Source organism: Gracilinanus agilis, chromosome 1 (assembly GCF_016433145.1).
Source record: "Gracilinanus agilis isolate LMUSP501 chromosome 1, AgileGrace, whole genome shotgun sequence".
In the NCBI taxonomy this organism is placed as follows: Eukaryota; Metazoa; Chordata; class Mammalia; order Didelphimorphia; family Didelphidae; genus Gracilinanus; species Gracilinanus agilis.
Window position 1 is genome coordinate 484805805 of NC_058130.1, and position 16481 is coordinate 484822285.

A 16481-nucleotide genomic window follows, 5' to 3' on the forward strand; every position below is an offset into this window, starting at 1 on the left:
ATAGCTTATGAGGAGTTTTCCTTATTTGAGGAGGGTCCGGATGCTTGTTTGTTCTCCTCCTCTGTTTGCTCGGTTGTCTGTATTTTCTCTGTGTGAAAGCTGTCGAGTGTTAAAGACTTCTTTTTCTTGTTGTTATTCTTTCTCTTCTGAACTTCCTGAGACTGAGTAGCCATCATTAGCCCAGCAGCTTCTCAGATTTATCCTCGCGCTCAGTGTCTGTCCGCGATCTATTGGCTCCTGAGGTCTGAGTTCTGGTTTTTTCCAAGGTCAAGCCCCCTGGTGGACTGCCTTGCTTGATCCTCTGCAGGAGGTTCCTTTACAAGTCTCAGGGCGCTGCTTCCACAGTCGTATACCCATCCACACTGGTTCCCTACTTAGGCTTTAGTTCCTGGCTGTGTCTGCCTCCACCCAAGCCTCCGCAGTGCCTGCGCTCTGCTCAGCCTGCGCTCTGCGTCCTGCGTCCTGCTCCCATGCTCAGATTTCGCCTGTGTTTTTTGGCTTAATGGGGTCCTAAGTCTTGCTGCTCTCAGGAACAGGCCCCGGAGCTGCCAATGACTCAATGGGTGCCCCAAACTTGCTCTATTTCTTTTTAGCTGGCTTCGGAGCTATAGATGAGTGTGGAGGGGGTGGGGTGGGGTGGTTGCTCAGCCTGCGATTTCGTGAGGGCTGTTTCACCCCTTTATAGCATGGAAATGCCTCGATTCCACGTACCTTCCACGCTGTGCCCTGTTGTGGGGGTTCCTCCCTTCGTCTGGACTTGTTTTTATGTCCCCTTGAGGAGTTTTGTGTGTTTTGGTCAGGAGAGGTTAAGAGCTGCTTCTTACTCTGCCGCCATCTTAACCCGGAACTTCCTCGACTATCTGCCTTTTGATCTAGCCATAGCACTGCTTGGCTTATACCCCAAAGAGATAATAAGGAAAAAGACTTGCACAAAAATATTTATATCTGCGCTCTTTGTGGTGGCAAAAAATTGTAAAATGAGGGAATGTCCTTTGATTGGGGAATGGCTGAACAAATTGTGGTATCTGTTGGTGATGGAATACTATTGTGCTCAAAGTAATAATGAACTGGAGGAATCCCATGTGAACTGGAATGACCTCTAGGAATATGATGCAGAGTGAAAGGAGAAGATCCAGGAGAACCTTATACACAGAGACTGAAACACTGTGGTACAATAGAACAGAATGGACTTTTATACTAGCAGCAATGCAAGGATCCAGAGCAAGACTGAGGGACTTATAAGAAAGAAAACTAGTCATATTCAGAGGAAGAACTGTGGGAGGAGAAACACAGAAGAAAAACAACTGCTTGAACACATGGGCTGTTGGGGATATTATTGGGGATGTAGACACTAAATGATAACTCTAGTTCAACTATCAATAATATGGAATTAGGTCTTGATCAGTGATATGTGTAAAATCCAGTGGAATTGCAAGTCGACTAAGGGGAGTTAGGGGGAATTGGGGAGAGGGAAAGAACATGAAATATGTAACTAGGAGAAAATATTCAAAATAAAAAAATAATTTCAAAAAAAATTTTTTTATTTCCAAAATCTCTCCCTCAATCCCTCTGGCCCCTTCCTTTGATGTAGGTTATATGTATGTGATTATGCACAACATATTTCCATATTAGTTATGTAAAAGAAAAAAGGCCAGAAAAAAAAACAAACCATGAAAAAATAAAGTGAAAAATAGTATGCTTCAATCACATTCAGATTCCATTAGTTCTTTCTCTTATCAGAATGTTAGCTAGCACTACATCATCATGCAACTCTTTCTAATTGGTAAAATAAATGTGCCTTTCTAGTTTTTTCTGTACTCTTGAGTTTGTATAGCAAAGTAAGACTCAACTCTAGTCTTTTCATTAGAAACACTTGAAAGTTCTCTTTTCCAAAATCCTTTTTCTTTTTTCCTCTTTGAAGAATTATATTGTTTTGCAAGGTTAAATTATACCTGGTTATAAGCTTACCTGTTTTTTAACTTTTGGGGAATATTTTAACCCAACATCTTTTATGATTTTCAGAAGCTCTTAGGTCTTTTGTCATCCTGGTTGTGATTTCTTGGTGCTTGAACTACTTATTTATAGATGTTTGCAGTATTTTTTCTTTGACCTGGTAGGCCTGGATTTTGATTATGTCATTCCTGAGGCTTTTCCTTTTGAGGTTCCTCTCAGAAAGTAGATGGTGGATTCTTTCTACCTTTATTTTGTCCTTTGGTTCTAATAGATCTGGGTAGTTTTCATTTATAATTTCTTGAAATGTAGTATTAAGGCTTATTTGTTTGTTTGTTTTTTAATCATGGTTTTTCAGGGAATCTAATGATTCTTAAGTTAAATCCCCTTTACATGTTTTGTAGGTGAGTTGTTTTATATATCAAATATCTTACATTTTATTTTTTTAAAACCTTTTACTTTTGTTCTAATATTTCTTGCTGTTCTATTTTGTCCATTCAAGTTTTCAGAGACCCTATTTCTTGGCTGGGATTTATCACTTTCTATTCTAAACCATTTATATTCCTTCCAGTTTTCGTCTCAAAAGCATTCATTTCATTGTGAAGAGTCTAATTTTTCCTCTGAGTTTCTACTTAAATTATTAAAGAGTATATTCTCTTCTTTGGGGGGGATCACTAGATTTGCAGTGATTTTTTTATACTGAATGGTGTTTTCATTGATTTACTACTACCTCCAGCATTAATTCCTGAATTAAGGATTCGTTCCAAGACCAGGATTTATGCCCCTAACTGAGCTTTTTGGTGTGGTAGATGGCCCTGCTTGGTCTTGCTTTGGGTCTTTGAGGTTTCTGTGCTAAACATCAGGTCTTGGGGAAAGGGTCGCCTTCAATCTCATTTTCAAAAGCAGAGGCCTAATAGCCCTCTTTCAAGCCTCAGGACAGATTTTTAGGGCTCAGAGCCTGTGAACCTGGGATGTCTTTGAATCAGAACTGCAGAAGTTCTGTGCCGATTGCTGGATTTCATCATTACTCTCTGACATTTCCAATAATCCTGGGACTTTCTGACTATCCTGGAGTTTTCTGACCATCCTGGGGTTTTCTAAGGGGCATTAGGGGTAGGTGGATTTGTCTCTCCACTTTTTCTTTTTAACCTTCACCTTTTGTTTTAGAATAGGTATTGATTCAAAGGCAGGAAAGTGGTAAGGGCTAGGCAATTATCCAAGGCCACATAAGTAAGAAGTGTCTGAGATCAGATTTGAACCCAGTTCCTTCCACCTCCAAGCCTGACACTCTATCTACTGAGTCATCTAGGTGCCCTCCTGCTTCTCATTTTAAAGGATATTTATTTTATTTTTTGTTACACTTGAATTCCATGCTGTTTTCTTCCCTCTCTCTCAACCCTGCACCAGAGAAGGCCAACATCTGGCATAGATATATATATGAAACTTTACAATATGTTGTTCTGTATATCAGTTTTTCCTCTGGAGGTGTATAGCATTCCTTCATCAGTCCTTTGTAGTTGATTTGAATTTTATATGTCAGATTAGCTTAGGCATTCATCTTTATTCTTCAAACTTTATTGCTATTACTGTATACAATTTTCTCTTGGATCTGCTTGTTTTGTTCTTTAAGTCTTTCCAAAATCAACCTGCTCATCATTTCTTATAACACAATAGTATTCCATCACAATCATACTCAGCCATTCTTCACTGGATAAATAGCCATTGAGTTTCCAGTTCTTTGCTGCCATAAAGAGATCTGCTATAAATATTTTAGAACTTATAGGCTCTTTTCCTTTCTCCCTAATCACCTTAGGAAAGAAATCTAGTAGTGGTATTGCTGGGTCAAAGGGTGTACAGTTTTTTATAGCTCTTTGAACATAATCCTATATTGCTCTTCAAAATTGTTGAATCAGTTCACAGTTCCAAAAACAGCATATCAGTGTCCCAATTTTTTCACATCCTCTTCAATATTTGTCATTTTTCCTCATCATTTTAGCCTTTCTTATAGGTTTGAGATGGTATCTCAAAGTCATTTTAATTTACATTTATTTAATAAATAATGATTTAGAGCATTTTTTCTATATAACTATGTAATTTTGATTTCTTCCTCCAAAAACCGCCTGTTCCCATTCTTTGGCTATTTATCAAGGTCCTTCCACTCTTGTGGCCTTCAGTCAGAAAACCTTGCCCTCTCTAGTGTACTAGTAAAGATCATGAGGTTGGAGGAGGTTTCCCTATGCTAATATTATCCTTGCAGGGAGCCTGCCCTCAGGCTTCTGACTGCCTTGTTCAGTCCTTCAGGAGAGATCTCTTACTGTAGATTCTCTTTGGATATCTGGATCATAACTGAGTCTGGTACACACTTCAGGGTTTTGCTTTGGCAGGTGTATGGGACTTGGATAGTCTGCCTCCCATTTAGTAGCCATATAGGTAGGAAGCATAATTCCATTTTTTATACTGAAATTGGAAAAGTGGTTATTAACCACTGTTAACATAGTGCAAAATACTGTTTAATCCTAGAGATAAAAATAAGGAAGCAAAAGAGTCCTTGCTTTCAAAGAGCTCACAAGTCTAACTGGGGAGAGGCAACATATGTAGATGACTATCATTTCTCCTCTAAGTCTTTTCTTCTCTAGGGGAACATTCCATGAGGCCTGGTGTTTAGTATTCTCATCATGTTCATTGCCTTATTTTTGATGCACTTCAGATTGTCAGTGTTCTTTCTAAATTATAGTGTTTATTGTCTAAAATTATAAAAAACTGTTCTTTATTATTGTTATTATTATTATTTACAATTATATGTGAAAACAATTTTTACTATTTTTTTTTTAAATTTTGAGTTCCAAATTCTCTCCTTCCCTCCTTCCTTTCCCAACCCTTCCTGAGATGGCAAACAATTTGATATAGGTTATACATGTGCAGTCATGCAAAACATATTTTCGTATTAGTCATGTTGTGGAAAAAACACAGATGACCCCTCCAAAACAATAAAGTAAAAAAGTATGCTTTAATTTGTATTCAGACTGTATTAGTTCTTTCTCTGAAAATGGATATATTTTTCATCATAAGTCCTTTGGAATTGTCTTAGAGCTTTGTGTTGCTGAGAATAAGTTGTTTAGAATTGGTCATCTTACAACGTTGTAATTATCATGTATGATATTCTCCTGGTTCTGCTTACTTCACTTTGCATCAGTTCCTATAAGTCTTGTCAGGTAGAACCCAGGCTTCTACTACGATCTTTTTAGTAAAGAATATTGAGGGATTCTCATCTCCCAGTCTTGGACAATATACTTCCCCTCTTTTGCTACTTAAAATGTTTGTTGTTTTTTTTTTGATTCTGCAGCAGTTATTATAAAGCTCATGCTTTTCTGAGTCCCTCATTTTCATTATTTCTTATTGTACAATATTCCATCATATTTCTATTTCAGTGTTTTTTTTATCCATTCTCCATTTGAAGGACATTCACTTTGATTACAGCTCTTTACTACCACAGAGAATGCTGCTATGCATATTTTGGTATATATTAAACCTTTATTTCTGCTTTTTTATTTTTTTTTTTGAGTACACGTTACTATTGCTTTTCTTATTCACTCTTGCTACATGACCATCCCATCTTCTTCTTTGATCATGTATTTCCTTGATGATACCCTTTAGATTGCTTCTTCTGCATAATTTCTTGCGTCTAATGTGATAGAACCTGCCCATATCCATTATGTGCCTACCAATTACCCTTTAACTAATCTTCAACTCAGTTTTGTGGAGACTACTATCATGTTCCATGACTCATAGCCACACAAGAACATTGAAGAATATTGATATAGAAGATGGGCCAGTCATGTAGCAAGAATGAAAGTTAACCTGTGGACAACTGACATGCTCTATTGTTGCACTGCATTTTTTAGGAGAATGAAAGAAAGAGCTTTAGCACATTTGTTGACATTCAGTGTGACAAACTTATGGAAGAACATAGACAAAAGTCACAATGGATGAGTAGTCAGGGATCAGTTACAATTTACATCATCGGAGAAGAAGATTGAAGGAATCATAGGTGCATTTGGAGTGCTGGAATGTAATTCAGATGATTGTCTGGCACAATGAATTGAGTCTGTGATACTTGGCCTTAACCTTAAAGGAAAAGAAGGATTTCAACGGGCAATAGGAAGAGAGAGTAAGTTCCGAGTTCTGTATGTTCTGAGTGCACATAAATAAGAGAGGATAGGTTAAGAAAGAAACAAGTCTAACTTGGCAGAAATGCACAGGTAGCAAAGAGGTATTACAAAGTAAATATGGCAGCCAAAAACTCTAATGCATTCCTACCTGAATAAAGAGAGTAATAGCAGTATGTACTTGAAAGAAATCAAAGGCAGAAATAAAAGGTTCACCAGGGGGCAGCTGGATAGCTCAGTGGATTGAGAGCCAGGCCTAGAGATGGGAGGTCCCAGGTTCAAGTCTGACCTCAGACACTTCTCAGCTGTGTGACCCTGAGCAAGTCACTCGACCCCCATTGCCTACCCTTACCACTCTTCTGTCTTGGAGCCAATACACAGTATTGACTCCAAGATGGAAGGTAAGGGTTTAACAAATAAACAAAGAAACAAATAAATAAATAAGAGGTTCCACATATACCAAAATAACAAACAAAGTCATTTCTGGTGTTATATCTTGCAGGAGAGAATTTAGGGAGTTTTACCCTGCTAAATCAATTGCTTTTTTGTAGTCACAAACAGTAATGGCAAAGATATGTTCCAATGTGGAATATTACTTGTGAAAGCCTGCCTGCTATCATATATACTCTCTTCAATATTATTTATGTGTATGCTATTTTCATAAAAGGTTTATTTAGATGTAAAGTGGGAATATGTTTTGTTAGTTTTTCATGTTCTCTGTCACTTCTATTTTTGACCTGAAATAAGTCTGAGAGTTTCCCATTCCACTGGTATTTTCCTCTTCTTCATGGATTTTGAAAATCGATTCCTCAATGTCCTCAAAGTACAATTTGCAGCATAGTTAGTATATCTATATCACTATATATACTTGTTCTAGTCTGACTTCTTTTTCCATCTTTGTTTTTTATAGTGCCATTTCTATTTCTCCTTTAAGCACATCTGGGATAGTGGTATTTGAATTCAGATGTGACTCTGATGGCCCCAGGGGTGTACAGAATTTATTATATAGCATTTGTAGATATTTTCCATCTTTCATCTGTTTGTTGTTCTTCTTCCAGTTGTTTCATCCATAAATACCTTTGGGATGGTTTTGCTTAGTAGAGTCCTATTCTATTTTTCTTTAAAACGTTTCTCATCTCCAGTGTTTCTGAGTTGATACTGCTCATAATCTTTAACTATCTTTCTAGACAATGAATAGAAAAAAGCATTTATTAAAAGCTATATGGGGGCAGCAAGGGGTTTCAGTGGATCAGGAGCCAGACCTAGAGATGGGAGTTACTAGGTTCAAATTTGGCCTTGGTTACTAGCTTGCTGTGTAACCTCAGACAAGCCACTTAATCCCCATTGCCTAGGCCTTACCACTCTTCTTCCTTGAAACCAATACATAGTTTCTAATTTCTTCTTTGTAGTTTCTAGTTTCTCCTAAGATGGAAGGTAAGGGTTTTTTAAAAAGAGCTATATGTCAAGCACTGTGATGTGTGTGTATGTGTGTGTGTGTCTGTGTGTATAAATAAAAAGCAAAGGCAATCCCTCCTATCCAGAAGCTTATATTTCAGTAAGTGTAGACAACCCATATTGGAGAGAAATGGCCAGGGGAGATATTTTAGTTTGGCAGTTACAGAGATGATAAGTGGGGTCATAAAGAGACTAGGCTGAAACACCTTTTGCTTAAAGCATAGATTTTGTTGTGGTTCCCGAACTACAAAGCAGGAGAGTGAGCTGGGGGGAGATAGTTACCCTCCTGGCTCCACAGGAGCTGGTGAGAAGTCTCTGAGAATGGAATAAAGCTTGGTAGAAATGCAGTGTGTTGTGAAAGTCCCCTGGCCCAAGGGAGTCCCTCCTGGGAGGCTCTAAGGTTCCATGTTAATCCTTGTTTTCTACAAATAGGACCAAAGTACCATGCTCCCCCAGCATAGGTATGGCCACCAACTTTGTCTGGGTACCTGGTTTATGTTTAAAGTAAGGCTGTGGGTCAGCCAAAGATGTTGGGGAAAATAACTGAGAATAATATGTACAACAATCGGTTCAATACAAAACTTTATTGACCAGACAGTTAGGTGGCTCAGTGGATAGAGAGCCAGGACGGGACATAGGATTCCAAGCTGGCCTGAGACACTTTCTAACTGTGTGATCCTAGGCAAATCATTTAGCCCCTATTGCCCAGCTGGCACCACTCTTCTTCTGCCTTGACCCCTATTTGATTTTGATTCTAAGATGTAAGGTAAGGGTTTAAAAAAACACACAAAAAAAACAACCTTTGTTGGCAAGCAAATTGGAAGAGAGGAAGGAAAGAGGAAGAAGGGGACCCAATGTACAACACACACACACACACAAGGGCAGCACTGCATTGGGGAGCACAGAGACACAGGGCCATTTAGTCAAAAAGATATAATCCAAGAGAGTGTGGGATACAAGAGAGTGTGGGCCTTCTAGAGCTGGTCACTTTACATGAAAAGATTTGTGGCATATGGAATTTTGGGGTTTTGCAGGCACAGGGGAAAAACCAACTAATGTTGGAAATATATTATTTATGGATACATAGCTACACTAACCTTAAAAAAATATTATTGCTAGTATTTTTCTATAAATAGATTCTTTACGCCGTTGACTCCTTTAAGGGAAGGGGGACTGTCAGGCATTTCAAGACCATTTCTAACAACCAGTCCTAGATATACTGGGGAAATGAGCTGATTATTAATGAATTTTTATTCTAAACCTATGTCGTCCTCAATTGTCATGTTGGTCTACTTGAAAGGTAAGTCAAATTTTTTCCTACTAAGGCAGTTCTTAGGTTCTTTGCCTCCTTGTTATGATAATTCATTCACAATGGTTAAACTTACTTTAAAAAAAACCCTTAACTTCTGTCTTAGAATAAATATAGAATAAATCTATGTATTAATACCAAGGCAGGAGAAGGGGGTGAGGCCTAGACAATGGGAATTAAGTGACTTGTGCAGGTTCATACAACTAGCGAGGGTCTGAGGCTGGGTTTGAACCCAGGACCTCTTGTCATCTCTAGGCCTGGCACTCTATCCATTGAGCTACCAGCCTACCCCCATTTAACTTTTGCAGATAATGGTTATAAAGGGAGCAGAGGTCCTTTTCTCCACCCATTTTCATTTTTTTTGGTCATATATAACTTATTTACGTAGGTCAGATTGGAGGTATTTTAATTGCATGCCACATATTTAATTTTTATCCTTTCTTTTAGCTTTGTACTCATTTTGATTTTTAATAAGTTAGATAGCCTGATAGAGGAGGGTATGCAGACAAATGATTAAGAATGACTTACATCAGTAATGGATCATTTCCTATCTATTAATATATAATCAATTTCATTTTTAAAAAAATGATGTTATCACATTCAGGACCTCGAAGGCGATCTCAGCAGAGCACAAAGTTTTTAGTGTCTGATAATCTGGAAAGACTTTAAGAATAGCACTGGTGATAGATTGTCTGATATTGGGGTCTAACCTATGTAAGTTTGGAGACACGCATCATCAAAAGGCTGATTTCAACAAAGCTATTATATCTTTTCCATCTCTTTTTCTCAAGACTATGTTCAGTTTTTTAAAGTATTTCCTCGCCATACCATCAGAGTCAACCTATGGAAAGTATTTTCTTTTTGAAATTTTTTGATGTTTTTCTAGTCAGTCAATAAAAATTTATTAAGCTCCTACTATGTACCAAACATAAAGAAGGGCAAAAGATAGTTCCTGCTCTGGAGTATGATGTCAAGAAAGGGAATTGAAATTAACTGAGATTTTGCTCTAAGTCCATTTTTATCACTTTATGCTTCAGTTATTTATTAGAATCATTAAAAATTTTTATTTGAATGATTACCTTCTTGTAATAATCAATGTAGGTAGAGAGATGGGTGACTACAGATGCAGAGTATCACACACCCTATTATGTTTGCTTAATTGTTTTTCTTTGTTGTAAAAGAGAGTTCAGGAGAGAAGGGAGGATTGGATAAAAACTATCATACCAAAAAAACCCCAATAATTATCAATATAACTTTAAATTTTTTTCTTCTACAAATATGCTCTGTAAATTGTATAATTTTATGTAAATAACTTTCTTTTTTTGTATTACTAGTAGTTAGAAGTGACATAATAGACATTTCAAAAGACTGCAATTTGGCACTATTTTCATCTTTTTTTCTCTTCGAATTCTTTACATATCTAAATGGAAGTTTGAATGAATAAATTTTGTATTGTGAAGTAGTCCATCTTTAGTCCTGATGTTTATTAAATAGACAGACTCAAAGTTATTCAATTATTCTTGGAGAATGTGCATGAATATGTGGTATTTGGAACTCTATTTTAGAACCCAAATGTCACAGACATCTGGACACAAAAATTATGCAAGAGAGACCTTTAGAAATGTGTTACTAATTATTGACTCTTCTGTGCAACCACACAACTGAGCCTTTGTTACACACACCGTGTGCAGTGCTGCTTGTGGACTGTGACATTTTTCAAATTTTTATGGTTTATTTTCAAATGATATTTTTTATGCCCAGACTTACAAAACCTTCACTGAGTTAATAATAAGCTAGTAAAGCTAAAGAGGAAAACGAAGGTTACTAGCAAGAACTAAAGGGAAAACAATGACTTAGAACATCTTGTATAGGAAAACAAGAGAAAAGAGTTCAAAATGGATAGAATTACAAAAATAAAATAAAAGGGCCTTGCATACAAGAAATCAAGAGGGGGAAAAAACAACACAGAGAGGACTACAGAAGGAATGGGTAGTAACTATGTGGCATGAGTCCTTGAATTTAAGTGGGACTTCCTTACTAAGATTCACTGTATCCTAAAATACAATTTAGTTCAGCTTACTACAATAAAATAGATTGAGGAGTTTAGTCAATTGGAAGAAAAGTTTGGGATTGGATTAAAAAATCCCCGAGGTCAGCAAAGTTGAGAGTAATGCCTTGGGACCACCTTTCATTTCTTTCCAGAATCTGCAGGTTTAATTTGATGCTGTGCCATTGTCAAATACATAATTTATTTAGGAACACCCTCCTTCCCCACTTCAGTTTGGGGGCTGGAGTGGAGTTGAGAGGATGAAGAGAAGCAACAGTGATGGGCTTAAAAACTATCAGTTATCTCCTGGTCAGCCTGATGAGTAACAAAAGACTCTTAATGGCTGGAGCATTAGAATAAACATGATAATACATCAGTAATCTTTTCTATGCAGCATAGAAGTAGACTATTCTTAGTATACTGTCCCATCCTTTTCATGATTTCTCTAAGCCAGCTTGGTACTACTCAGCAACACATCTGTTTAGATTGCATTTTCGTTGACTATTTTAAGTAATGCAGAGAAATCTTCCAGCCAGAAAAATCATGACTCCTGCCCTACTTGGGAATAGCTAAAGAATGAGGGAGCTATTGCTAAGTTTAATATCAGATGTCAACATGCTTAATCAGTGAATATAACATATTAAATATAGACAGACCCCCAAATTGTGAAAGGCTTATGTACCAATAATTCGTTTGCAAGTGGTTGTTTTGAACTCAGCACACATTTTCATGTAGAAACTTTTAAAAAAATATCTTATTTTCCCAATTATATGAAATAATAATTTTCAACACGTTTTTTGATATTGTAAGATTCAAATTGTCTCTCTCCCTTCTCCCTCCTGGAGATGGTAAGCAATATTATCTGGGTTACACATGTATAATCATGTTAAACATATTTCTATGTTGGTCATCATTGGGAGAGGATGGTCTTATAAAACCAAAACCCAAAAATAAAAACACAAGTAAAATAAAGTGAAATTGCATTGATCTGCATTCTGATTCCTATAGTTTGGGTTTTTTCTGGAGATGGACGTCATTCTTTGTTTTTAAGTCCTTCAGAATTTGCCTGAGTCCTTATGTTGCTGAGAATAGCTAAGCCTTTCACAGTTGATCATCATACAATACTGCTTGTTACAATGTACAATGTTCTCCTGCTTCTACTTACTTTACTCTGCATCAGTTCATGTAGGTCTTAACATTTTTTTCTGAAATCATCCTTTTTCATCATTTACTATGGTGCAATTGTATTCCATCTCAATCATATACCACCATTTTTTTAGTCATTCCATGTAGAAACTTTTAAACAAGAATTCTTAATATTTCTTGTGTCATGGACCCCTTTGGCAGTCTTTTTAAAGCCTGTAGACCCTTTCTAAGAATATTCTTTTTAAGTGTATAAAATAAAACACAGAAGATTACAAAGGATTACAATTATTTGGAAATACATTTTTTTTTTCAGTTCATGGGCCTCCTGTGTAGTTATGTTTCCCTGATTAGTTCACAAAAGCAGATCTCACTACTCATTTGAACATTAACCATGATTTCTTTCTTTTTCTTTTTTTTGGGGGGGGGGTGCTATTTATTTATTTAGAAAGTTTTTCCATGGTTACATGGTTCATGTTCTTTCTCTCCCCTCAACTCCTCCCCTCCCTTCCCTACCCCCTACCCCCATAGCCGACTCACAGTTCCACTGGGTTCTACATGTGTCATTGATCAAGACCTATTTCCATATTATTAATAGTTGCACTGGGATGGTCATTTAGAGTCTACATCCCAAATCATATCACCATTGACCCATGTGATCAAACAGTTGTTTTTCTTCTGTGTTTCTGTTCCCACAGTTCTTCTGAATGTGGATAGGGTTCTTTTCCATAAGTCCCTCAGAATTGTCCTGGATCATTGCATTGCTGCTGGTACAGAAGTCCATTACATTTGATTTTACCACAATGTATCAGTCTCTGTGTATAATGTTCTCCTGGATTAACCATGATTTCTTACTCATTCAGTCCCTTTCTGAATCTTCTTGCTCTAATTTCTTAGTGTTTGGTTCTGTTGACCACTTCTTCTTCCTGAATTCTTTCTCCTCCCAGGGTTTTTGTGACACCACTCTCTTATAGTTCTTCCTGACCATTCCTTCTCAGCCTCCTTTGCTGGGTTATTGTTCATGCTCAGATTGATATGTGTGGGTGTACTTTGGAGATTCTATCCTGGAGTCATTTCTCTTTTGCTATTATTTAGTGATCTCATTAATTATCATGGGTTCAACTGTCACTTCCATGTAAGTGGTTTCCAATCTACATCTGTATCTCTCATATCTCTCCTCAGTTCCAGTTTTGTATCATTAATAATTCACTGGACACTTCCATCTGTGTGTATTATAGTGTGGCGAGGACAACATCTATTGGACATTCATGGTTGTAAGTCTTGTACAACTGGAAATTCAACTTTGATACATAGTCTAAAGAGACTAGAAGGTCCCTCTCACATAGGCTAGTTTTTCTCTACATAAATCATGAAATCATCCTCATGATTTGTTTGGACCTGGGGTCTAAGGCTTAAACTGTTCATGTAACTTCCCAGTCACCTAATGTGTAAATGCATTAAGTACACACCCAGGACACGAGTAGTTGAGGCTCTTCAAGTTTAATGAAGTTGTCATTGCTATATGAGTCAACACTGCCTTCTGATCAGGGGTGCCATTGTGTTAAAGGTGAGGAAGGCATTGCCCAAATGAGCTGATGCTTTATCTTGCAGAATGCCCTTTCTGTTCTGTAGCTGAAAAACTTCCTTTTGGTAAATATTTTATAGACTCTGAGTATCTAAGTGTAGACCACCAGAACTGCCTGAACTGGTCTGAACAAACAATAATTTCAAATGTGCCTTGTCCAAAAAACTTATTATCTTCCTCCCAAAATATACTGATCTTCTTACTTAGAAGCAGGGTTGTTGTGAGTCTCAGACGAGGTAATGTTTATAAAACACTTAGCACAGTGTCGGGAATATGGTTAAGTACTTGATAATTACCTATTCCCTTTTTTCTTCCCTCTCTCCTGATTTAATTATTTCTGTCAAAGCTATCAATATCCTTCTAGTCACTTGGACTCAAAATCTTGGACTCATCCTTTACTCTTCTCTCTCTTATCTCCCATAGTTATTCAGTTACCAAATCATAGGATCATAAATCTAGAGATGGAAGGAAAGTTAGACATCATCTAAACCAATCTCATACATCTGAAGCCCAGGGATGCTAATGACTTGCCGTGGGTCACAGTGGCAGCACATATCAGAAATGAGGATTTGAATCCCTGTTCCCTGAGTCCAGAGGTACTATTCTTTCTACTATACCATAAAATCCAATCTGTTCTATCTCTGCAGTATCTTTATTTTTTGCTATTCTAAATGTCTTCATTTTTTAATTTTACTTTATTCTTTTACCAATTATATGTAATAAATTTCCACATGAGTTTTCTGAAGTTACATGATCTAAATTGTCTCCCTCCTTCCTTTCTCTTCCCTCTCCCAGAGCTGGCAAGCAAATTGATCTGATATACATTATCTTTTGTGTCCACTCTCCTCTTTTCACATGGGACACCATCCTACTTCAGGCCCTCATAACCTTTAACGTTTATACTATAACGATCTCTTAATTGACTTCCTTGCCTCTGCTTTCCCTCTCTTCTCCAATGCATCCAGACATCTCCATTTGGAAGATGGAATGCCATGAGTAAAGAAGAACAAGAAGGCCATGGGCTGCAGGAAAAGGAATAATATATAATAAAATTAGAAAGATAGGTATGTTAAAGGCTTTTAAAAATGGAGGCATTTCTATTTTATCCTAGGATAGAAGGAAGCCACTGGCGTTTATTAAATTGAGGAGTGATATGCTTAGATTTGTGCTTATGGAAAATCACTCTGGCAGCTGTGTGGAGACTGGATTGCAGTAAGGAGAGCTTTGGATTTGAAGAAAGGAGACGAATTAGAAGGTTGTTGTCATCTTTAAAAGATTATGGAGAATGAGAGAGTTACTGTAGGACTTGAGAAAAACAAGTGTTCTTATTTTCAGAAAGAAGAAGAGAATGCAATTTACAAATCTTGGCTATTGAGCTTGATTTTGATATCTGGAAAAAATTCTAGAAGTGATCATTCAAGGGATGGCTAGTGAACATCTGGAAAAGGAAGCTATAATCACAAAGAAATAGCATGGCTTTCTGCATTGCCATGCAAAGCTTATTTCTGCCTTTATCAGAGTTACTAACTATATAGATCAGTGATTCCCAAAGTGGGCGCCACCACCCCCTGATGGGTGCTGCAGTGATCCAGGAGAGCGGTGATGGCCACAGGTGCATTTATCTTTCCTATTAATTGCTATTAAAATAAAAAAATTAATTTCCAGGGGGCTAAGTAATATTTTTTCTGGAACAGGGGCAGTAGGACAAAAAAGTTTGGGAACCACTGATATAGATCAAGCAATTTTGCAACTCCAATTTACCTAGGTTTTAGTAAAGGACTTAATAATGCCATACATGCTATTGAAAAAAAAAACAACAACCACCTTAATCTTATATCTTAAAATCAGTACTAAATATGGGTTTCAAGGCAAAAGAATGATAAGGGTTAGGCAATTGGAGTTAAATAACTTTCTTGGGATCACACAGCTGAAGTATCTGAGATCAGATTTGAACCCAGGATCTCCTGTCTCTAGGCTACACATACTATTCTTGTGGGAAAATATGGAGTCATAGAAGCCAGATGACAATACAGTTAGATTAAAAAATTTCCAGAACCAGAAAGTAGAGAAGCTGGACCTTCCTTTGACCCCTGCCTTCAGCCTTCTGTGTGTGTCACTGAGCAACTTCCATCTGCCCCATCTCAACTTGCCTCTACCAGTGTACAAGATTTCTACCTCCTGCTATGTACCTGTCTGATCTCCAACCTCAGCTGAGAAGCGGGAGAACTTACTCTGACCAAAGGCTTCCATCCTCTGTTGCTTGTGTCCCTTGAGGGAAAGCTGCTCAGGGCCAGCCATGCAACCAACTATCAGCACAAGACAACCTCCACCATCCATGGCTTGCTGTTGATGCGGTAAGTCTCTCACACAAAGACAACCAACCTTCCCTTTGACTTCAGGTCTTCTGTTTCATGATGTGCCTGTCCCTTGAGGGAAGAGGAAAAGGAAAATTGGTAGAGAGCAAGAATTTTTTTTTTAATTTGAAAAGTTTTATTTAATTAATTAATTTATAATATTTAGCCATGGTTACATGATTCGTGTTCCTCCTCACACCTCCCTCCCGTAGCCAACTAGCAATTCCACTGGGTTTTACATGTGTTGTTGATCAAGACCTATTTCCATATTGATATTTCCATTATAGTGATCTAGTTTAGTGTCTGCATCCCCAATCATGTCCCCATTGAACCATGTGATCAAGCAGTTGTTTTTCTTCTGTTTTTCTGCTTCCATAGTTCTTTCTCTGGATGTGAATAGTGTTCTTTCTCATAAGTCCCTCAGAATTGAGCAGGACTTCTTCCATCTCCTACCTAATCTCCAGCCTTTGGA

At 37.4% G+C, this 16481-nt stretch overlaps 1 protein-coding gene across 1 annotated transcript in view; it reads right to left on the reverse strand.

Moving 5' to 3' along the window:
• ZBTB10 (zinc finger and BTB domain containing 10) overlaps window positions 1-15992 on the reverse strand; it is a 128063-nt gene extending 112071 nt beyond the window's left edge. Inside the window, exon 1 of the mRNA XM_044682447.1 lies at window positions 15861-15992. Within this exon, the coding sequence (XP_044538382.1) occupies window positions 15861-15992 (132 nt within the window). The remainder of the gene's footprint in view (window positions 1-15860) is intronic.
• Between the last annotated feature and the right edge of the window lie 489 nt (window positions 15993-16481).